The sequence below is a fragment of the Mirounga angustirostris genome, unplaced genomic scaffold (genome assembly GCF_029215605.1).
Source record: "Mirounga angustirostris isolate CCGP_5_RB_7025 unplaced genomic scaffold, mMirAng1.0.hap1 SCAF_3, whole genome shotgun sequence".
NCBI classification, from domain to species: Eukaryota; Metazoa; Chordata; class Mammalia; order Carnivora; family Phocidae; genus Mirounga; species Mirounga angustirostris.
Window position 1 is genome coordinate 54,782,117 of NW_026991711.1, and position 23,721 is coordinate 54,805,837.

Below are 23,721 nucleotides of genomic sequence, written 5' to 3' on the forward strand. Positions count from 1 at the left end.
GCCAAATACGGGTAACATCCCAAATGTCCCTCAACTGGGAAATAAATGAACAAACTGTGGTACATCCATATAATGGAACAGAATAGGAACAGACTACTGCTACATGCAACAACATAAATGAATCTCGAATGCACTATAGCTAAGTCAGAGTCAGACTCAAAAAGCCATAGACTGTATGATTCCATTTACATCATGTTCTGCAAAGATATGAATATAGGAGCAGGAAAAAGATCAGTGGTTATCAGGGGCTAGAGCTGGGGGTAGAAGCTGACCACAAAGGGCATGAGGGAATTTTGGGGGGTTAATAGAATAGTCCTATGCCTTGATTGTGGCCGTGATTACATGATGATATACATCTATCAGAACTACATATTAAAAAAGATGAATTTCACTGTATGTGTAACATACCTTAAAATAAATGGGGAAGATGGGTGGGCAGGCACCATACCTCCTACAAGAAGTCTTGCAAAACAAATTAGTAGCCCTGCCTTCCAAAGATTCCAAGTACCCCTTGACCAGACATTATTATCCCTACATGGTTAAAATTATTGCTTCAGTTGCCTGTGGTCTCATGGCCATCTCACATATATTTATCTTATATCTCATATTAGAGTAAGAATCTTAAAGGCAAGGCAGTATCTACTCCTATATGTTTTTGGTGACCTCAGCCATATATAATAAAATCCTTGCCTTTTCAAATACTGAATGTTTACCTCTAATTTTTAAGCTAAACGACTGTCAAGAAGTTAGCCAAAGGTATCCTAACATACATTAACATAAAGTATCCGAACATATCATAATTTACATTAACATAATATAAATTCAAAGGTTACTAAGATTTCTCGCTAACATTAGAAAATCAAACTAGCCTTCTACCAGAGCCTTTACACTTGCTACCTAAGCTGGTTTTTGTCTTCAAATATTAATAGACCTTAAGTTTCTTTAGCCTGTGTAATTTTTTTCCTTTAAAGCACTTTTTACACAAAACCACAAGGGGGCATAGTTCATATTCACACAGGGAAAGCTACTCTAGAAAGTAATGCATTCAAACACAGATTAATTTGGTTTGTCTAGTGATGCTCTGTCCTATGTGGTGAGAATTTAATGTTCAAAACCACAGCAGTTTAAGTATCATTAGCTATTATTACTGATTTCCAACAACAATTATTAATCAGATCAACACACTTTTACCCAACTTCTTTAAAAACAACAAAGGTAGGATGCCTGGGCAGCTCAGTCGGTTAAGCGTCTGCCCTCGGCTCAGATCATGATCCCAGGGTCCTGGATCGACCCGCATCAGGCTCCTTGCTTAGCAGGGAGCCTGCTTCTCCTTCTGCCTGCTGCTCCCCCTGCTTGTGCACGCACACGCTCTCTCTCTCTCTCTCTCTGACAAATAAATAAATAAATAAAATCTTAAAAAAGTAAAAACTAAAAACAACAAAGGTAAAAAAATTAAAAATTAAAATGACAAAGGTATAGTTTGAAACATGAATTAAAAACATAAGTCTCAGCAAGATACCCACAACCACTTACTTGGTTATACCAAAATAGAATTACACCCATAATAAAAACATTATCAAAGCCACATTTACATATACCAACATTTACAACCATCCCTTACATCTATGGCACCAGGGAATATAAACAGTCACATAAAAAATAATTCTTATATTTCTAAAGACTATAATTTAGTTTTTTTTTTAAAGACACATATGCAAAGAAGTTCATTAACAGGATCATAAAGGACATCTATACCAAAGTGGCAGATGGAAAAGGACAAGATATTCCTCTAGCCAGATTGGGTGAAAAAAAAAAACCCTCAAGCATCAGGATTTCAGCTGGTCTAAGGGCAAAACTCAAAGATGGAGAAGGTAAGACATTCTAGAAGCAAGAGCATGAGCAAGACTGAGGCTGAAAGGTCAAAAACCCTGTTTGGGATATGCTAAATAACGAGTCTGGCTAGGAGAAAGAGCTCTTATGAGCAAGTAATGTAGGAATAATCAGAAAAGACATGCTAAGCCCACATTACAGAATCCTGCCTGCCAGTTTCAAGGAGCTTTGTCTTCACTGGCATTTTAGTTGGCGAAAACAAATAAAATGAGTTTAACGACTTTATTTTTATATTTTATTCTACACCTATATAACTAAGAAATATATGCCTACTGAACATATAATTTTGCACAAGTACAAAGAAAACAACATAACCTTCTCATCAGTCAAGTCAGTTCCTTAAGCGTGATAGCACTGCTGAGTATTCGCTTGCAGAGAACACTTCAATTGTGTGATTTTCTTGAATAGCACTTAGCAACTGAGCCAGAGCTGAGATTTTGCCAGGTAGGTGCAATGAAGGATAAAGGAATAAGGGAGCTGGGATACTGACCAGAGTAGCTGAAGTGAGTTAAACTGGGCAGGGAGAGGTGCCTGGGTGGCACAGTCGGTTGAGTGTAAGACTCTTGGTTTTGGCTCAGGTCATGATCTCCTGGGTCATGAGATCAAGCCCCAAGTGGGGCTCCACAGTCAGTGGGGAGTCTGCTTGAAGATTCTCTCCCTCTGCCCCTCCCCCAACTCATGCATGCATGCGTGCGTTTTCTCTAAAATAAATTAATCTTTTTAAAAAATAAATAAAGGGATGCCTGGGTGGCTCAGTCGCTTAAGCATCTGCCTTTGGCTCAGATCATATCCCAGTATCCTGGGATCGAGTCCCAAATCAGGCTCCATGCTCAGCAGGAAGCCTGCTTCTCCCTCTGCCTGCCACTCCCCCTCCTTGTGCTCACTCTCTCTCTGACAAATAAATAAATAAGTAAATAAATCTTTTAAATAAATAAATAAACAAACTGGGTAGGGAGGTGAACACAGAGGGGATGACAGAAGAAAGTAAAGGGGGTAAGGGATGCGAGGTCTCAACTAGTGCGAGACTAGGTAGAGGTGACAGTGAGAGCTGGATAGAATGGAAGTTATGATCAAAGAGGAATATGCCCAAGGGCACCTGGCTGGCTCAGTCAGTAGAGCATGTGACTCTCGATCAAGGTTGTGAGTTCAAGCCCCACATTGGGTGTAGAAATTACTTAAAAACAAAACAAAAAAAAATTTTTTTTTTAATTTATAGAAAGACAAGTATGCCTAGCTTTAGAATTTCCAAGGCAAAAATCCAGAGTATAAAATCCAGACTGTGATCATGGAAGTGAGTGGCTAAAATTGCATGAAGGTGAAGGAAATCTGAATATAAAAAGGCCCTAATGAACTATTTATTATAAGCTATGAGTCTCAAAAAGTCAGGGGAATTCAAAGTATACACGCTTCTGTTGGAGCATCTAATATGCCAACAGCAGGTGGCAAAGGTAACTGCAACCCACTGCAACCCATCTTGTTACGAATCACTGGGGAGGGTGTTAGAACCGCAGAGAGCTGTGTAGACAGATGGCAGGAAATTCAAAGAAGGGTGAAGAACCAATCATCTGCATCCACATCAAGTAGGCCCTACATGTCACAAAATCAGTCACTTTTCTTGTTTTATTTCACCTTTCCACAGCAAACTACGCTGCTACTACTAATCACATCTTCCTTCTTGAAATCCTCCCCTCTGCTGGCTTCCATGACATGTCATATTCCTAGTTTTCTTCTACCTCTCCAGCTCTCACTTGGCAGTCTTACTGATTTTTACTCTGTTAGGCTGTCTTCTTTCACTCTATGTCTTTACATTTATAACCTTATGATTTAAAATATATATCTCCAGCCCAGTCTGGTCCAAGACCCAACGTCTATGCAACATGTTCAAATAAATATCTCAGAATCTCCTCATACTCAACAATGTCCAAAATCAATACATCCAAACCCTCTTCCAGGATTCACTATTCAGAGGGGCTCACATCAGGAACCCAGAAGTTTCCTCAAAACCTTTCCTCCTCAACTTCTTATCATTCAATCTCCAAACAGTGCCCATTTACCTCCCAAATGTTCTATATCCACCTAGTTCTTTCTGTCCGTATCACTGCCATCTTCCAAAAACTTCTATCATCTCTTACCTATACTCAAGTTCCTTGAACATGCCAATCCATCTGGATACTATCCCTGCCTCCCCTCATCTTTTCCTAGTTAGATCTGAGTTCAGCTCAACCTACCTTTGCCAAGAAACACTGCATTCCTCCAGACTACATGCTGAGGAGGGAAGGACTGTGAGGGAGTGAAATAGTTGGACTTGTAGAACAGAGTCATTGAAAGTGGTGACCATTATTAATAGTGGTCTAATTTTCTCAGAGTTCATGATCCAATTTACACAGCCACTAGAGATAAAAGAACCAAAGCTGGCAAATTAGAAACTCATCTCAGACCTTTCCTACTGACTTAAGTGGACTCAAAACTTGCAAGATTCAACAACTAAGTTTAGTTAACTTCCTAACTGCTTTATAATCTATGCTGACTAGCAGCCATTGTCATCCTCTTCAAAAGAATTAAACATTTATAAAAGGGCCTAGCACCACTAAGCTGCACTAACTTCCAACTGATCAAAGTCAGGGCTAAGTTGCAAGGGGAACAGCCTACTGTTTTAGCACTTAGGTCACTTCCACCCCATCTAGCAGGATACAATCTTCAACACCGTCAGCATCTGCTCTTCAAACTAAGTATCAAACAGGAAATGGAGTTAATTCTTCTTGTTTTATTATTTTTCTGTGTAAAGTGATAAAAAGATATAACCTATTGATAAAAACAAAGAAGCAAAGCAAAAAACAAAACAAAATAACCATATACTTAGGGAGTTGTGAGGAGAAAAAAATTGTATATATAAAGAAGCCAGCTAAATGGAGCAGGGTGCTTCAATATGCCATGCTTCAGAATTCTTCACTAAGTCAAACCACGTCATGGGCCTAACTACTCTAACTTCTAAGTCTGATCATGCAATTGGCTAGGCTCCCTTCATGCTGAGACTGGGTCTTACTACCCTGCACCATTTAACAGAAAGTCAATCCACAAATATTTATTCTCCACATACTAAATTCCAGGAACAGCCCGAAGTGCAACAGAACCAAAGATCTCCAAGACTAGGGATAACTGATTAATGCAACAGACGCTACTGTGGTTGTATTCATAAGCTACCTAGTCACAAATGAGGTAGTAAATAGTGCCTTAGGGTAGGGTGGTCCAAGGACTGGCAGCCAATCCACATGCTGATGCCAGAATATAAACCAACAATGTTACAAAGTAAAATATTTAATCAGCTGACATCTTTTCCTACAAAGATTTTCTCTCAGTAAAAAAAGTAATGTATCAATTTACATTCTGATACAAGTTCCTCATCTTATTACAGACTAGCACCCTGGCAGCACCGAGATAAAGAAAATGAAGATTAAGAAGAGTGTGATAATCAGGGGACATTTGAAACAGGTCTTTCAAGATAATAAGATTCTGCCAAGGAGATAAAGAGAAAAAGGCATTCTAGTATACTCTACTCCTGGTGGCCTAAGCTCCTTCATTTGTTAGCCAAAGATGTGACTAAAATTCTATTAAATCCACCAAGTCCATGCTGACTGGCTAGACTCTAATCGCTTAAAAATTAAATTCTTCTGATTGTCCCTTCACCCTCATCCATCCTGCATTTTACAGTATTCATAACTGATACTTATATACACATTGACTAAATTCTATTTGTTCTCAGTTGGTTCTAAATCTTTATGTTTATGCTGGCTTCCCACAGAATTACCTCTAGAGTTTTAAAGGACAGTCACTAACTTTTTCACCTAACAGTATAATATCTGCCACAACACCACATATGTAAATGGATCTAAACTAAAAATTTAAGATACCATGGATGGACCTAGAGGGAATGATGGTAAGTGGAATAAGTCAGAAAGAGAAAGACAAATACCACATGATCTCATTTATATGTGGAATCTGAAAAATAATACAAATTAAATAATAAACAAAAAGCAGAGTCAAACCTATAGATACAGAGAACAAACTCATGGTTGCTGGAGGGGAGGTGAGTGGAGGGATGGGCAAAATGGGTGAAGGGGAGTGGGAGACACAGGCTTCCAGTTATGGAATGAGTAAGTCACTGGGATAAAAGGTACAGCATAGGAATGTAGTCAATGGTATTATAATAGTGTTGTATGGTGACAGACGGTAGCTACACTTGTGAGCACAGCATAACGCACAGACTTGTTGAATTACTACACTGTATACCTGAAACCAATATGACATTATGTGCCAACTATACTCAAATATTAAAAAAAAAAAAAACATGTATTTTAAGAGGTTTAAAAGTGAGACAGTGAGTGCTATATAAAAGCATTAAGATACCCTGGAGTGTATTTCATTGATACATTTACTCACCTCACACTGTACCCACAGCACATATTAACAAACTAATAAAACACGCCATGTCATGTTTTATTGTTTGCTGGGCATCTGATCAAGCTTATCTTACTCACATACCCAAGACTTTGAGGATGATGACAGTGGTGGTAATAAATACCCATAATTTTACTAACATCCTCTTTTCATAACGTCAACACGGTCTCAAATTATTCGTTATAAATAAAAATGTTGAATTTAAAAATAAACTAAAAAATTAAGTGGAACAAAGCAAAAATTTGACCTGCCGGTCCAAAGAGTTTTAAGTATTTTTCTTGACCTCAGAAGATAACTATCCCCTTTCTCATCTCAGGCTCTCCTCATTTTTTAATTCCAGAAAAACATCACCTGACTTAAAAATGCATCTGACCATTCTAATAATTTTGCCTAGTTTTGGCTTCAGGGTGAGCTGTCATATTCCCTTCTGAGAAGACAGTAAAAGAATGTCCTCCTGGGATTTTTCATGAGTATATTCTCGCTAGACCTCTATGAAACTTTCCTCCCTGATAAGCATAAAGCCACAAGTCACATTGTGGCTCAATTTTCTTAGCCATTACTCATAGGAAAGAATTCCTGGTCTTTTTTTAATTAAGGATAAACCCACGTATCATTGCTATACTTCCTCTACCTAGCATACTGCAGTCATTCAACAGATTTTTGTTGGGGAAAAAAAAATCAAAAGAAAAACATAGCAAAGTATTATGTATTTTTTTAAATAATAGCACCCACTCATGATTGAGCACTGAACATCTAACATAGCTGGCATGTAGTAGCTCCCCTCAAAGAGTAGGGTACAGTCCCATTATGACACCAGTTATTTACAAAGAGTTCGTATTAGGTCCTCTCAAAACTGATTCAATAATAACCTCATATTATATAGCTCACAGCCACATTCCCTAGTACCAACATTGTAAGGGAACTCAATGAATCAAAACTACCCTAGTAAAAATTGTATGCTTATTTTTAAAACATCAAGTAACAATCTCAAATTCACTATATACCAACTCTGAAGAACAGCAAAATTAGTACTAGTCATTTTCAGAGGAATATTTGCAATGTTAAAAAACACCATCATTTCCTTTTTCACATTGCTCATTAGGGCCAGAATGGGCATTATTTGGAAGTATTCAGCCTTGCCACAGTACAAGAAAGTTATTTCACATTTCTGAACTCTTGACTCACTTCCTTCTTTCTTCCCTCCATCTTGCAATCTCCTCTGGAGTGTCTAACTTGATCTTCTTCATACCAGGAGCATGCATCTAGGGAGAAAAAGCCTGCTGAACAACAGGAAGCATATTGTATGTGTTGGTCGTTTTTTGTTGTTGTTGTAACTTTTTGTTTTTTAAAGTAGGCTCCATGTCCACATGGGGCTTGAACTCACAACCCTGAGATCAACAGTCACATGCTACACAGACTGAACCAGCCAGGCGCCCTCATATTGTATGTTTCTGACTAAATTTCCAGTATCACGGGGGATAATGGAGACTCTGTACTCAACATTAAATTTCCTAGCAGAGACAATTTTAAAACAAAGTGAGCAGGTTTTATCTATCCATTATTATGACTTCTCCTTTAAAGGAAAAGAGCAATTTCTTATTTAGATTAGTGCTACTGATAAAGAAAAAAAGGAGTAACATAACTCTGGTTACAAAGCAGGTATGCCCCCATTTCCCAACTGACATCAGATACCCAAATGAATGACCTACCAGCCCAAAGTGACTGAGGTAGCTAAAGAAATAATGAATACACAGAACGATATGAAGCAGCACAGTGTAGCAAAACAAGTATGGAATGTGTGGTCAAGAAACTCAAGTGCAAGAGTTAGTGCTAAGGCCCTGGGCAGTCATTTTTTTTAATCGATCAACTCTGGCCAATATTTATCTACTTCACATAGTGGTTTGTGAGGATAAAATTGAATAATACAAAGTACAAAGTACTCCTTGAATGTTACTTATTATTAGGCTATGTAAATGAAGAGCTGTGAAGATAGCAAATCAATGAAATAAAAAGAGCATGAATTAAAAAAAAAAAAAAAAAACCCACACAAGAACTTACATTTCTCCAATGGAATTGGACAATCTTCTCATGGGCACTAAAAGAACAATCTACTTCAGGACACTGCAAGAGTTTAAAAAAAAAGATCATTCAATGTTTTCCATATTAAATTTACCCAACTACTACATATTCAGACATAATCTGGTTGAATTACATAGTTATCCCATCTACGTCGTGTTATCATCCCATACTTACGTCCATAGCAAAACAAACAGCACTCCAAAATAGGATTGTATTTAAAAATGACATCCTCAAAGCATACAGAACAGTAATATATATCAATTACTTCTCTACTTAGTAAATCCATGACATCAGCAACATTATAAAATTTTCTTAATTCCTAAAGTTGAAGGGGCATTCCTATTAACTGAAAAGAACCTTTCCAAATTAAGAACATTCTGATTAAAAATTTCTTAAAAGTACTTAATAAGGTCCAGACCATCCTTAGAGAGTGATGGGCCATGCAAATTACGGTGTGATTAAATGGTCAAGGGCAGCCTTAAAGGGGAAAAAACACACAAAGGTGCATAGAGGAGCTGGAGGTGAGGCCCAACACTCTTACAAAGCAGGGGAGGTGCACACACACAGCTGTCAGACCTCCCTTCTTTGCTGCCATCTTGCCTCTTCCTGAAGCAGTGGGCTCCCCACCCTCAAACCGCACATCCCAGGGCCTCGGTCTCAATTTGTCAAGTAATCAAACAACTTTTCTACGAAAACTATAAACTTTTAAGGAAAAAAGCTCAGAATTTCTACCAAATATACCCATTTTTCTATAAATTTCAGGGCAACCAAGAAAAACCTACTTTCATATGTTCAGACATGTGTTTATCATACTTTTCTTGATTTTTAAAACCACGATCACAGGTATCACAAAAACAATGAAAAACTGGTTCCTTTCTTTTCTGCAAACAAAAACAGAGAGACGTTAGGCTTTTGATAAAAAATGTTTAATCAATGATAAAAATATAACTATCCTTCCAGTGGTATGTACTTTGATTTTTCACATAACCCCTATATGTGGGAGAAACTTCTGAATACATTTCTAATGAAGGGATAATTCTGTTTCTTTTATTTTATTTTTAGGAAGTATATTAGGAAAAGCCAGGCATGATAAAGAAATTTTAAATCTGAGTACAGCTAATATAATCTGTGAGTAGATTTCAAATTGGTAATCTAATTAAAAGTATAGCATATGTCAAATGATCTAATAGTCAATATTCATGGTAAAAACAGCATTTCAACTTTTAGGAAAAACAAATATATCACATTTTTTTAAACTCCAAAAAGGAAAAAAAGAATCATTTAGTAAAGGTCAGTTATTTATTCCAAATTTGCTATTTTTATGCTTAAACATAAAACAAAAAAGATTACTACAATGATAGAGTATATAGAAAATGGCCTCCCATTGTTTAATGTTGGGATTATGTTAATACATTAGATATGCACAGTATTTTCTTAGTATTAGCTACACAGTTGCCATGCCAAAATGAACGATACTAATTTCATGCTATAGACTTTATTCAACTCATTCTAAAATAATGACATTACTTTTTTTTTAAGATTTTAAGTAATCTCTACACCCAACGTGGGGCTCAAACTTACAACCCCAAGATCAAGAGTCACATGCTCTACCAACTGAGCCAGCCAGGCACCCTGACATTTATACACCTTAAAACAGACCACATTTATAAGCTTCATCAGAATAAAAGAAGCCTGGGACACCTGGGTAGCTCAGTGTCCAGGACTCTTGATCTCAGCTCAGGTCATGATCTCAGGGTCTTGAGATCGCGCCCTGGTCTGCTCAGTGCTCAGTGGGGAGTCGGCTTGAGATTCTCTCTCCCTCTGTCCCTTCCCCCTGTGCACACATGTGCGCAAGCTCTCTCTCTCTCTTTCTCCCTCTCTAAAGTAAATAAATAAATCTTAAAAAAAAAAAAAAAAGAATAAAAGAAGCCTATTTTAAGATTTGGTCTCTAAAGCATAACCAAGAGTTGATCCTGATTTAAAAAAAATAACAACTTTTTTGGGGCGCCTGGGTGGCTCAGTCATTGAGCGTCTGCCTTCAGCTCAGGTCATGATCTCAGGGTCCTGGGATCGAGCCCCACATCGGGCTCCCTGCTCCGCGGGAGGCCTGCTTCTCCCTCTCCCACTCCCCCTGCTTGTGTTCCCTCTCTCGCTGTGTCTCTCTTTGTCAAATAAATAAATAAAATCTTCAAAAAAATAAATAAATAACAACTTTTTTCATAAAAATGATAAATATCCACTACCGAAAAGAATCGAAGCATTACAATGAGTTAAGATAAATAATAAATAACAATAATAACACAAAAAAACTCTGAATAATTTCAGACATTACTTCAGGCATAGAAGATAAACTAAACTATTTTAAATTAACATTAAATTTAATTTTAATTGAATTTGACTCAAGAAAAACTCCTGCAAATGCTTTTTTTTTTTTTTTAAAGATTTATTTATTTATTTGAGAGAGCAAGAATGAGAGAGAGAGAGTACATGAGAGGGGGGAGGGTTAGAGGGAGAAGCAGGCTCCTTGCTGAGCAGGGAGCCCGATGCGGGACTCGATCCAGGGACTCCAGGATCATGACCTGAGCCGAAGGCAGTCGCTTAACCAACTGAGCCACCCAGGCGCCCCGCAAATGCTTTTTTTAATCACAGAAATATTTGTTCCTAAAAGATCCATGTCATAAAGAAAAATCGTAAAAAATAAAAGGTTTGTGTCATTGTAATTTGTTCTTAACTCCATACTTTCAATTTTACAAGAGAAGAGTTTGGATTTCCATTCTTCTCCCTAAATTCCATCCTTCCTATCCCAATTTGCTAATGTACATGTACATATATATATACATATATATTTTTTTTGTTCACTAAGGTTTAATAACATTTACATTTACTAGTAATCATAGTTCTCAATTATATTTATTCATGAAAATATACTGAAATGGACTGAATGCTTTCTTTTTCTACAATTTCTCCATTTATTTCTCAAAAAGATTTTGCTTAAAGTTTTTACTTAAGCTAAGATCCTTAAAGATCCTATTATAGCAAGGCCTCACTGTGTCAAAAATGGATGCAAAACACTGAGACCGTTGTAATAGAAACAAAAGGCATGAAACAGTGACATAGGGACCCAAGTGTCACATTCAAGAATATCTTTAAAAATACCTTTTTTTTCTGTTTTCTACTGGGAGGGAAGTTGACATCAGTGAACTTTGGATCATATTTTCGTGGAAAATAAGGATGTTTAACTAAAAAACAAAAAGAAATCCATAAATATTTGCAACTACACAACTTTTAAATTTTTATTTACCCTAACATGTCACAAATACTTGAGTAAAAACTACCTCTTCTAAGAAGAAAAGTAGTTCAAACAAATTAACAAAGATTAAGACTAGTCTACCAAATAAATATTTTTCAAATGAATACGTAATTGGTAAGATTACATGTCCATACATGCTTTAGGTGTCAAAGTAAAGAAAGGAATAGCCACTCTAACCTGATGAAATTTCTTGTAGTTATTTCAAACATTAGAAATGTAAACAATAAAATCCCAATATAGTGCTTTCAGCATCAATTTTATACCAGGAAAACTGAGCCTTGTGAAATATTACTGCCATGACCCAACTCTGAAACCCTTATCTTTCACCTTGATTACTCTGACAGCCTCCCCCATTGTCTTCCAGTTCCTAAGCCCTCTCTTCCAACAGACCCTGCACACTGACACCACAAAAATAATCCTCCACTGGTCACAATCCTGCTGGAAAATCTATAAATGATTCCCAGAGTCCTTTAATGAGAATCCGGTTTATTTTCTCATCCTACTCTTCCCCCCATACCTCCAGTTACTTTGCTTCAGTCACACCAGAACAGTGCAATTCTCAGAACTCACCTTGTACTCACACCTCTTTGCCCCGTCTAAAAAGGATCTCTTCCTAAATCCTAAACATCTCCCAAGACACTTCTTCCAAAAGCTTTCCCCAACTTCCTCTAAACTCTGAAATCACCTTTCATATGCCTCCATCACCAGTCACGATGCGTTGATTTACATTTATGAGCCCATCTCATCTGACTTAGAACTGTTTTAGGCACATTCCTATTCCCAGCATTTGGCACACAATAAACAGTGATTTGGATTAAAGTTAATGTAAATTAAATCTTATGCAGTTAGAGAACGGTTTTAAGTTAACAATCTCGTGGCTTTAAATATGATCTATATGCTGATGACACCCAAATTCACAGCTCCAGCCACAAATCTCCCCTGGAAAGTACAAACTAACAGCCTATTATTCAATATCTCTATTTGACACAAATTCAACTCCTGGTCTTCCTTCCAAATCTGTTCCACTCCCATCCTTTCTGCTTGTTTGGCAAAAAACTTTAAGTTATTCTTGTCTCATTTTTACCTCACACCTTATATCTGATCCTTCAGCAAATCGTGTTGGCCCTACCCTACCTTCAAAACAGATCTAGAATCCAACACTTCTCATCACCTCCTGAGCTCCATCCTGTATCTCTCACTCGGATAACTTGCAAAAGCTTCTCAATTCGTTTCCCTTTAAGTGGATTCCCATCAGTAGCTACATTAATCCTTCTAAAACATAAATCAAATCATGTCACTCCCCTGCACTACCCCTATCAGAGTTGTAAAAAGTCAAAGTCCCATCATCTACAAGGCCCTAGCAGGTCTGCCCTCTTCCCCAATCTACAATTCCACCCCAGGCTCCTTCCTCTCTAGCCACACGGGCTTTGGTTCTGATCTATAGCTCCTGCCTCAAGGTCTTTGCACTTGCAGTTCATCCCTATTCCCCACAGCTCTGATCCCTCACCTCCCTGAAGTCTTTGCTCGAATGTCACCTTGTTTATGACTACACTGACATTTAAAACTGCACTACCTATCATTCTTCTTTGCTTTGTCTCTCTCCGTAGCACCCATTGCCTTCTAATACACACCGCTTTATTCTGTTATAACTGCTGAACCGACTGAATAGGCGGGGAAAACACTACTGTGGGACAAACTGTGGACGTTAATGAACAGACTCCAAGAGTGCAGGGCAGAATCAGAAATAGAGAGAGGAAAAGGGGGAAAGTGGGAGAGAGAAGAAGGGGAGAGGAAAAGTAAAGGGGTGGTAAGGAGAGGATAACAGCCTACCCGGAGCGTTCTGGTGCCCAGGAAAAACACCAGGAGACTGTCTCCAGTACCATGATGTCGAAGCCTGGAAATTCCAGGAAGGCTGGCCGTTGAGGTGAGGCTGAGAATCAAGGGGAGACTGGGCGTCGAAGGGAGGCTGTGCCCCGGGAAGAATCTGGGCGTCGAAGGGAGGAGGCGCCTCGGGGAGAGCCTGGGCCTCCCGGGGGGGCTGCTCCTCTGAGGAAGGCTGTGACCCTGCTACGGGAGGCGACGACGAAGGCGGTGGTGGTGGCGGCGGCAGCATTGCCCAGAGCATCCAGTTGTCCCGCGGCGCGGCAGTGTCGCTCAGAGGCCCCACCGTGGGGGTCCGTTCGGACGCTGGAAACCACCTCGCCGAAGTCACGAAACCACTAGCCTGCTCAGCCATGCCTCCCGCCAGGTAGGGAACCTAGCGTGCGAACGTGGAACAAGCCTTAGGCGTCACTTCCGTTCTCGCGATTACCCGACTCTGCCAACCAGGGGCTTCTACGTCATTGGTAGGGGCCGGAAAAACCTCCTGCGTTTGCGACGGATCCGGGGGTGGACTTGACTCTGCGTGGTTAGAGTTGTATGCTTGACCCGTGTCCGCCACCGCGGATGGCGAGGGATCTGATCGGGCCGGCGCTACCGCCCGGCTTCAAGGCCCGCGGGACAGCGGAGGACGAGGAGCGAGACCCCAGCCCTGGTAAGCGGCGGCGTTGCCCGCCAGGCCCGCCCGCCCCTTCTCTGGCCCGGCCCCACTCTCTGAATAGAGGTCTAAGGCCTGAAAGGGCGGAGCAGTGGCAAGTGGGCGCGGCCGACCGGAGCGAACTTTGCTTCTTTAGCTGTCGCGGGGAGGTGAGAGGGCTGGTCATCATACAACGATGATGTTTTCTCATTTAGCGCTGAATGGGCTGGACCCTGTGCTAAACGATCTAGCAACTGTATAAGGTAAAGATTATTTCCACGTTACAAACGCGAATACTGAGGCCCAGGCTGTTGCCCAGATCACACAGCGGGTAAACGGTGGAGCCCGATTTAGAACACAGCCAGTGCTCCTAACCTCTGTGCCATATTGCTTTCTGACGTGTGATGCTCTTGGCTCTTGAAGAAGATGCTTTGCTCCCTAGTCCCCGACCTGCCTTCCTAGCCCCTCTTTCTCTCATTGTATCCGACACACACAGCCCAGTGCAGAAACCAGCCCGAGTTTCTGCGCCGTTCCTCAATTCTCTAGGCTCTTTCTGGCCTCACTCCACTTCTTGACATACCCGACAAGCTCCTACTCCATTCTCCAAGGCCCAACTTAAATGTCAGTGAAGCGTTTCCAAACTCTCCCAGGAATTGTTACGCCTTACTTTTTTCCCCCACGAGGTTTTCTTCTACTTAATTACGTAACATATTTAATACACTTTTTTAAAAAAATAACCTGTGACATATCTGCCTCACCATGACAGTATGATCTCCCCTTAATAGAGTGGGCACTTACCAAATAAATGCTTCCTATCTCTCTCCCTTAATGTTTTCTCTAATTGGGATTGACACCAAAGTTGAAAAGAGTAAAGCTGGAAAACTAACCCTCCCATTTATTTTTTAAGATTTTATGTATTTATTTGAGAAAGAGTAGAGAGTGAGTGAGAGGGAGAGAGAGCACAAGCCGGGAGGAGAGGCAGAGGGAGAGGGAGAAGCAGACGCCCCGCTGAGTAGGGAACCCAATGTAGGGCTGGATCCCAGGACCCAGAGATCACGACCCCAGCGGAAGGCAGACGCTTAAGGAACTGAGCCACCCAGGCGCCCCTAACCCTCCGATTTCTTAATCTAATTTTCATTCTTTGACTGGGGGGGGGGGGGGTGGTGGCATGTTTCCACCTAGAGATTTTCTTCCAGATTTCCTTTCTGTTATAACGGCTAACAAGTCATGTTTTTATTTTTAGCAAGGAAGGATCCGTTCAACTACAGTTGAAGAAAAGTGGGGTTAACCAGGTTTTTTAGTTGGGTTCCTACATGTATGTTGTTTTTTGGTTTACCATATTCCCTGATTTTAAACCAAGGCAGGATTTGCAGGTAAATAACCACTATCTCCCAAACAGGTACTTTTATTATGATTTACTTCCATCATTCTGCAGCATTTATTTCAGGTACTCCTTTCTCCGTCCACTCTCTTATGTTTGTTTCTTTTGTGTATTCCTTCTCCTCTCACCCCCACTCTCAGCACTTAACACTGTGTGTGTATGTACCCCCCTCTGTCTTGACCAAGTTTTACTCCTGCCTGGAGCAGAGAAGATCCATGGTAGATATTTGCTGGCCACTCCTTCACCACGGACAACCTCTTGCACACAGCATGTCATTTTTAACACAAAATCCCCCCTACTATAATTCTGTTCCCCTCATAACCTCCTAGATGGCTGATCCTAAAACTGTTGCCAAAACATCTTGAGATATTTTTTATCTCGTTATTCTTCTGTCTGGTTTCTTAAGAAATTTATCAGTACCAGTATCCTTGAAATACACTCGGTCACACCATAGACCTTCCTTAGTGCCATCTTCCAGTCACTACCTGCCTCCCCATCCCTCTTTCAGCCAAAGGGGAACTACTATCTTGACTTATCATAGATTGGTTTTGTGTGCTGTATGTAAATGGAAAAATACAATATGAACTTTTTTTGTAACTGGCTTTATATTTTGGCATAACATTTTGTGAGATTCATCATGTCGAATTATTGTGGGTGTTACTACAGATTGTTTATTGTCACTGCTGTCTAGCAGTCTATTATGTGAATGTTCTGCAGTTTCCTTACCCATTTTACTCTCAATGGACATTTGAATAGTTTCCCTTTTTTGGCAGTTAATAAAGTCCTGCTATGCATTATAGTACATGTCTTTTAGTGAACACATGTTGCATTCCTTTTGAAATTTTTGGATCATTGGATATGCATCTGTTCAGCTTTAGTGGATACTGCCAAACACATTCCAGTGTAGTACCAATTTACATGCCCACCAGCCTGGATGAGAATTCTCATGATTCCATGCTCTCACTTAGTTGTTTCTGTCTTTTTAATCTGATGGTTTGTAGCAGTATCTCATGGTAGTTTTAATTTGCAGTTCTCTGATAACAAATGAAGTTCACTACCTTTTCATATTTTTTTTTGGAAATGCGGATGTGTGTCAGTCTTTTGTTCATTTTTCCATTGATTTGTCTGCCTTTCCTTAACTGATCTATTGAGTTCTTTATATAGTTTTGACAAGTCATTTTTCAGTTATGTGGTTGCAGATATCTTCTCTAATTCTCTGGCTTCCCTTCTCTCATTAGTATGTTTCGATGAACAGAAGTTTTTAATTTTAACATATTCTGGTTTTTAAGGTATTTTTTTCTTTTATGGTTAGAGCTTTTTGTACCCTATTGAAGTAGTCCTTTCCTCCTCTAAGGTTACAGAGTTGTTCTTCATTTTATCCTACAAGCTTTATTGTTTTAGGCTTTCACATTTATATTTGCAGTTCTGGAATTGGTATTTGTGTATGGTGTGAGATAGGGGTGAAGATTTATTTTTTTCTTCACAGGTATCCAATTGGCCCATCACCCTCCCTTCTCTATGATACTGTAATGTCACCTTCTTTATATATCATGTGACCATATATGTGCATCTAGTTTTTTTTCTTTTTCATTCTGGATAAAATGTACATAACATTTACCATGCTAACCATTTTTTTTTAAAGATTTTATTTATTTATTTGACAGAGAGAGATACAGCGAGAGAGGGAACACAAGCAGGGGGGTGGGAGAGGGAGAAGCAGGCTTCCCGCGGAGCAGGGAGCCCGATGTGGGGGGCTCGATCCCAGGACCCTGGGACCATGACCTGAGCTGAAGGCAGATGCTTGACGACTGAGCCACCGAGGCGCCCCATGCTAACCATTTTTAAATGTATCATTCATCATTAAGTACATTCACATTGTGCAACCATCACCACTGTCCATTTCCAGAACACTTTTCTTCTTGCAAAACTGAAACTCTGTACCCATTAAACAGTGAGTCCCCGTTCCCACTTCCCCCAGCCGCTGGCAATCACCATTTTACCTTCTGTCTCCATGAATTTAACTACTCTAGGTCTCTCATACAAGTGGAATCATACAGGGGCACCTGGGTGGCTCACTCAGTTAAAAGTCTGCTTCAACTCAGGTCATGATCCCTGGGGTCCTGGGATTGAGCCCCGTGTCAGGCTCCCTGCTCAGCGTGCTTTTACTCTCTCTCTCTCTCTCTCTCTCTCATATAAATAAATAAATAAAAATCTTAAAAAAAAAAAATAAGTGGCATCATACAGTATCTTTTTGTGACTGGCTTATTTCACTTACCGTAATGTCTTCGGGTTCATCAGTTGTTGTAGCATGCACCAGAAACCCAGTCAGATACCTGCCCTGTGTCCCTCATACTCAGCTACGTCCCTGAAAGAGATCACTGACAGAATTTGGAGGAGGGAGTGAGCACACAGGTCTGAGATGGAACAAATTAACTTTATTCAAATATCCTAGAATATTGAATGCTGGGAAATGTCCCCTCAGATCATGTCATTAGAAAAACTGGAGGGGGAAATGTTTTCTCAAGACCAGGCCATATCCTCCAGATGCTGCTTTGTGGAAGCTAAGTGGAGCCTTGGCTATTTTGACTCCAACTCCAGATTCCTCATGTGCAATGACCTTCACTTCCACTAATTTCAGCTGTATTTGTAATCACACACTGGACTCGTCCATCTCTGAAAACTTCAATTCAAATTTCATTCAGAGCAAGAATCCCTTATTCAGCCATCATTCTCATTCAGTTATTTCCTGTTATACTTGTTTTTTCATTTTTGTTTTAAAACCTCATTAAGCTATGCAGTCTCTCTCTGCCCTCTGTCCTTTTTGGCCTCCTTCATTTAATTTCTTCTGCCCCTGCTTGACCTAGACTTCACGATCCATCACTTCATCCCCTCTCTTGTAGTATTTTCAACTGCCTTACCCATTCAGGATTCTGTTAAACCCACCTGGCAAAAACCCAGCTCTAGATGAATCCAAATGTTGACCTCTCGTGAGCCTACCTCCAGCCTTCCAAATGCTGCTAGAAAAAACCTCAGATCTCTACAGGCTAATGTTACTAAAAATTAGTCTTCTCCCCAGTTGGGTTCTCAGCTCTGCCCAGCAATCCTCAGAGGCTTCCCCGTGCAGCTCTCTTTCCCATTATCAACCATGGTTTTTTAAAAGCCTCTTTTCCTTTCTGAGACTGTCTCTCCCTCTACTTTGCTTAGGAATAAATGCCATCTTAAAAGATCTTCCTCAGTTTTCTGTCACTATGCTTAAAACTTCCCTGAATGTATGCCCCGCGTTTTTGTCTTCCCTTTGATTACAGTAGAAAAGGTACACTACTTTCTTTTAAGGCTAAGCCTTCCATTTTTACTCTGAATCCCTTCCCTTATTTGTTCTCAGGGTTCCTTGCCTGTAGCATTTGACCAAAGTATTCCAGTCTTTCCCATCTTTATGAAAATTCTACTCTACATCCCCCTGTAGCTAGTATTCTTTCTCTCTGAATCCTCTCCATTTTCTCCTTACCCCCTGCATTGTAGCTTCTTAACCCACTACATTCTGGCTTCTGTTCTTGGCAGTCTGCTGAGAATGCTGTCACTAAATCCACTGTGAAAATAAATAAGGACCACCCACCAATTGTTTTTCAGCACGTTTTGCTAAAATCCAAAGCACTCTTTTTTAGTCCTGACCTTGCTTGACCCCACAGCAACATTTAACCCCATGGATCCCTCCTTTCTATCCATTCTTGGTTCCAGCCCCCTGATCACATTTCAGTTTTTCTAAATGTGGTAGGCCTTATGCTTCCAGTTCTTTGGAGATGCTTTGCCTCTGCCTGGACTGCCCTTCCTCCAGTCCTCACCAGCTAAGTCACTTGAATCCTTCAGCCCCACCCCAACCATCACTTTCTCTAGGAAACATTCTCTGACGTAACTATCTATTCCCTACAAAAGACTGAGTTGGGTTCTCCTTACTGATATTTCTGTGCTTAATCTTGTCACAGGATCAGCATTCTTTTCCTATAAAGGACCAGATAGTAAACATTTTAGGCTTTGCAGGTTAACAGGCAAAATCAAGATTAGTGTGAAAGTATGTATACAATAAGAGAGAAAACAAATTTTCATAAATTTTTGTTGAAATTCAAAACATAAAGGAGTACAATTTTATTGTAGTATATAAGTCTACTAACAAGAATGAGATTGCTTTTGGTGGGAATATAATTTCATTTAACTGGGGTTCTAAGTTAGTGTTCCCTATAATCAGAATCCATAGCTGATCTGTAATGAAGGTCATTTCTTTAAGAGAAAGAGAACGCGTGTGTACATGGGGGTTGAGGGTGGGGGAGCAGATGGAGAGGGAGAGAGAGAATCGCAAGCAGGCTTCAAGCCCAGTGTGGGCCCGATACAGGGCTCCGTCTCATGACCCTACAATCATGACCCAAGCAGAAATCAAGAGTTGGATGTTTAACCAACTGAGCCACCCAGGTGCCCCTATAATGAGGTTTTATTTACCATACTGAATATATTTTTTTCTGTGCATAATTTCATGTTACAGATGTTACAAGGGAAAAATAATGAAATATAAGGCATAACCCCTATTCTCATGGAATTTATTACCTATTTGTAAAATTACCATTGCAGTGGGAGAGCTATCTTAATAATTATAATATAGCATTATTGTTTTAGGACAGAGATGAACTAGTTCATTACAAGTGCCTAAAATAATTTTGAGACAATTTATACAGTTCTAAAGAAGGATAACTATAAAAAAGTGAAGCCAGGTGTGTCCTTAATTTTATTAGAAAGTCTGTAGTGTGCCTTATACCAACTTCTTTTTCAATATTCTTTTTCCTTTTTAGGTCACTGTCTCTTAATATTCTGTTACTTCATTATATAATAGTTATTTCCTTTGATACAACCCAAGTAGAATCTCACTCTTTTACATTATTTTTCCTGTGATCATTTTAAGACATAAGGCTTTGCGTTCTTCTCAGATGAGTTTTTATCTTCATCTATTTAACTATTTTCTTTTTTATATACCACATTTGTTTCTTTAAAAATTTAAGGCAGAAAACAAAACAAAACATAAAAATTTAAGGCAAGTTTATCTGTTAGTTATAAAACCAAGGACAGCACATATTTAGACCATTTAGTCTTTTAATCATTTGAACTGTATAAAAGAATAGTAAAATCTCTTTTTTTCTTTTTAAGATTTCATTTTTAAATAATCTCTACACCCAGCGTGGAGCTTGAACCTACAACCCTGAGATCAAGAGACATGCTCTACAGACTGAGTCAGTCAGGCGCCCCGTAAAATCTCTTCTTGATCCAAACCAATCCAAAATTAGCCAGTTAATGTCAAATTGACAAATTACATTGGTAACACTCTCATATAAGAAAAGATGGAAGCAAAAGAGAAAAAAATCTTCTCTTTAATATGCAGAATGAAGAGGAAGATGTAAGAGACAATCACTATGAAAGGGAAATGTAATCCTCTAGTCTTTGTGGTCAAGCTGTGACCTCCAGAGTTTTGAAGAAGGGTATTTATGGAAGGTGGTATCCTCCCCTTCTTGCTATAGTCGAAAAGGTATTTTCTCTAGGAATTAATATACATAAAGAGATCATTAGAAATTAGCAAAGACATTATTCATTAAGGTTACAAGTCAGATATGATCTCCATGTATAGTTGGGAAACACTCACATGCTCACTTCACTCATTCTTGAACAGGAGTTGGAGACATGGATCCTATCCCTTAATTCTTAATATTTTCCTCTTTTTGCTGCTTGATTGTTCTTTTCTAGGCATGCTATATTACTAGTTTAGTGTGTTCTAAAATACCTGCCTTTATTTAATGACATATAGAAGAATATTGGAAAAAATCCATCAAAATTTTTAAGATAAAAGTTTGGATTTTCAAGTTAACTTATTGTATATTGAGTATTTGTCTATAAAAGTACATCAAGAGGGGATAGGAAAAGAATGTTCAGAAATTGACCAAATGTTCCAAAACCGGCCCTAAATTTTCCCAAGTATAAGTATATATACTTATACCAAGTATACCCAAGTACCACTGGTAGTGCCACTGACATGTTTAGTGGTCATGTTCAACTTACAATGTGAAAAGCAAACTCTTGGGGCACCTGACTGGCTCAGTCAGAAGAGTTGCAACTCTCGATGTTGGGGTCATGAGTTCAAATCCCATGTTGAGTGCAGAGATTACTTAAATAAATAATCTTAAAAAAAGATGTGGAAAACAAACTCTTGACACTTCCCCCAAACCTGCTTCCCTCTTAGTCTTCCCCCTATTAGAGAATAGCATTACCATCCTCCTAGCTAGCCAGTCAGGCCAGAAACCTAAGACTCATCCTCAAGTTCTTTTTCCCCCCCGTCACTTCTCTCATCCAGACCATTAGCAAGTCCTCTTTGCCTTTCCTTCACATTATGTTGGAAATCAAACCATTTCTTGGCAGCTTTCTAACTTGTCTCCCTTGCTCCCAATCTCCCAGTCTATTGTCCATAAGCAGACATGTTAAAAAAAAAAAAAGAAAAAGTAATTCCAATGATCTCTCCAGACTTAAAACCTCTCAGTGACTGCCTATTATTAAAATCCAAACTCCTTACCACATCTCATATTAGTATGTATTGAGTGCTTACTGTATGCCAGCTACTGTGTTAGATGCTTTGCATGTGTTAACTGATGTGATCTTCACAACAGCCTAGTGAGATTGGAAATATTATTAACCTCATTTTACAGATCAAGAGTATAACACAGGATGGTTAAATAAGATCCAGGGGCACCCCGGTGACTCAGTCGGTTGAGCAACTGGCTCTTGGTTTCAGCTCAGGTCGTGATCTTAGGGTTGTGAGATCAAGCCCCATGTCAGACTCCCACTTGGGGAGTGGGGGGTGTCTGCTTGAGAGTCTCCCTCTCCCTGCTTGCACGTGCTTTGTCTCTCTCAAATAAATAAATAAATCTTTAATAAATAAATAACATTCAAATCACACAGCTAGTTAGCAGCTAAGCTGGAATTCAAAGCCAAAGAGTCTGACTCCAAAGAATACAGTCTGGCCCCTTTAAACTATCCCAGCCTCATCTTGTCATTTTACTGACTTGGCTTTAGCTACACAAGTCTTTTTGTCCCTCAAGCATATCAAGCTTGTTTTCTCCATAGGACTTTTGCACTCGCTATTTCTCCATCTAGAATGTTCTTTCCTCAGTTGGATGGCCACTGTCATCTCATCATTTAAGTCTCCATTCAGATGTTGTTTTCTCTGAGAGGCCTTCCCTGACCTCTTTAAAATTACTTTCCCACATATTCACAGTCACTCTTTATATTTGTTTCCTTTTTATGTTGTTTTTGTAGAAGTATTTACTCAGTAAATATTTGTTGGATGGATGGATGTTGACTCTTTGTTGAATGTTGTCCAGTAATAGTGATTAAGGGTATGGGCTCTGAAATCAGACTCTTGGGTTCATATCCCAACTCCCTTGTTGAATTGTGTGAAGTTGGGAAAGTTGTTTTCTGCCTCAGTTTCCTCATCTGAAAAATAAAAATAATACTACTACCCTTAAAATTAAATAAGTTAATGGTTAATGCATGGAGCCCAGTGCAGGGCTTTAATTCATGACCCTGAGATCAAGACCTGAGCTGAGATCAAGAATCAAACACTTAGGGATGCCTGGGTGGCTCAATCAGTTAAGTGTCTGCCTTCAGCACAGGTCATGATCCCAGGGTCTTGGGATCGAGTCCCACATCTCCCGGCTTCTCCGTCTGCCGCTCCACCTGTTTGTGCTCTCTCTCTCTGACAAATAAATAAAATCTTAAAAAAAAAAAAAAGAATCAGACACTTAACCAACTGAGCCACCCAAGCACCCCTGCATGTGACTCTCTTAAAACAGGGTGTAGAAGGGGTGCCCGGCTGGCTCAGTCAGTGTAGCATACAACTCTTGATCTCAGGGCTGTGAGTTCAAGCCCTGTGCTGGGTGTAGAGATTACTTTTTTTTAAAAGTGCATAGCATATCAGAACTCAAGACATGTTATTTGTCTTATATTTATTATTTTCAGGTTTTTGCTCTTATTAATAGCATATCAAGGAAGCTCTTTGGAAAATCA

General features: G+C 39.5%; 2 protein-coding genes across 2 annotated transcripts in view; one reads left to right on the forward strand and one right to left on the reverse strand.

The window, feature by feature from the left end:
• Positions 1 to 14,115, reverse strand: part of NUFIP1 (nuclear FMR1 interacting protein 1) — a 49,587-nt gene extending 35,472 nt beyond the window's left edge. The window contains exons 1-5 of the mRNA XM_045869482.3: positions 13,565 to 14,115; positions 11,581 to 11,663; positions 9,207 to 9,305; positions 8,404 to 8,466; positions 7,531 to 7,607 (exon numbers count right to left, since the gene is read on the reverse strand). Coding sequence (XP_045725438.1) covers positions 7,531 to 7,607; positions 8,404 to 8,466; positions 9,207 to 9,305; positions 11,581 to 11,663; positions 13,565 to 13,970 — 728 coding nt within the window. The 5' untranslated portion in view covers positions 13,971 to 14,115. The remainder of the gene's footprint in view (positions 1 to 7,530; positions 7,608 to 8,403; positions 8,467 to 9,206; positions 9,306 to 11,580; positions 11,664 to 13,564) is intronic.
• An 11-nt stretch (positions 14,116 to 14,126) lies between these two features.
• GPALPP1 (GPALPP motifs containing 1) overlaps positions 14,127 to 23,721 on the forward strand; it is a 37,407-nt gene continuing 27,812 nt past the window's right edge. The window contains exon 1 of the mRNA XM_045869483.3: positions 14,127 to 14,267. Coding sequence (XP_045725439.1) covers positions 14,153 to 14,267 — 115 coding nt within the window. The 5' untranslated portion in view covers positions 14,127 to 14,152. The remainder of the gene's footprint in view (positions 14,268 to 23,721) is intronic.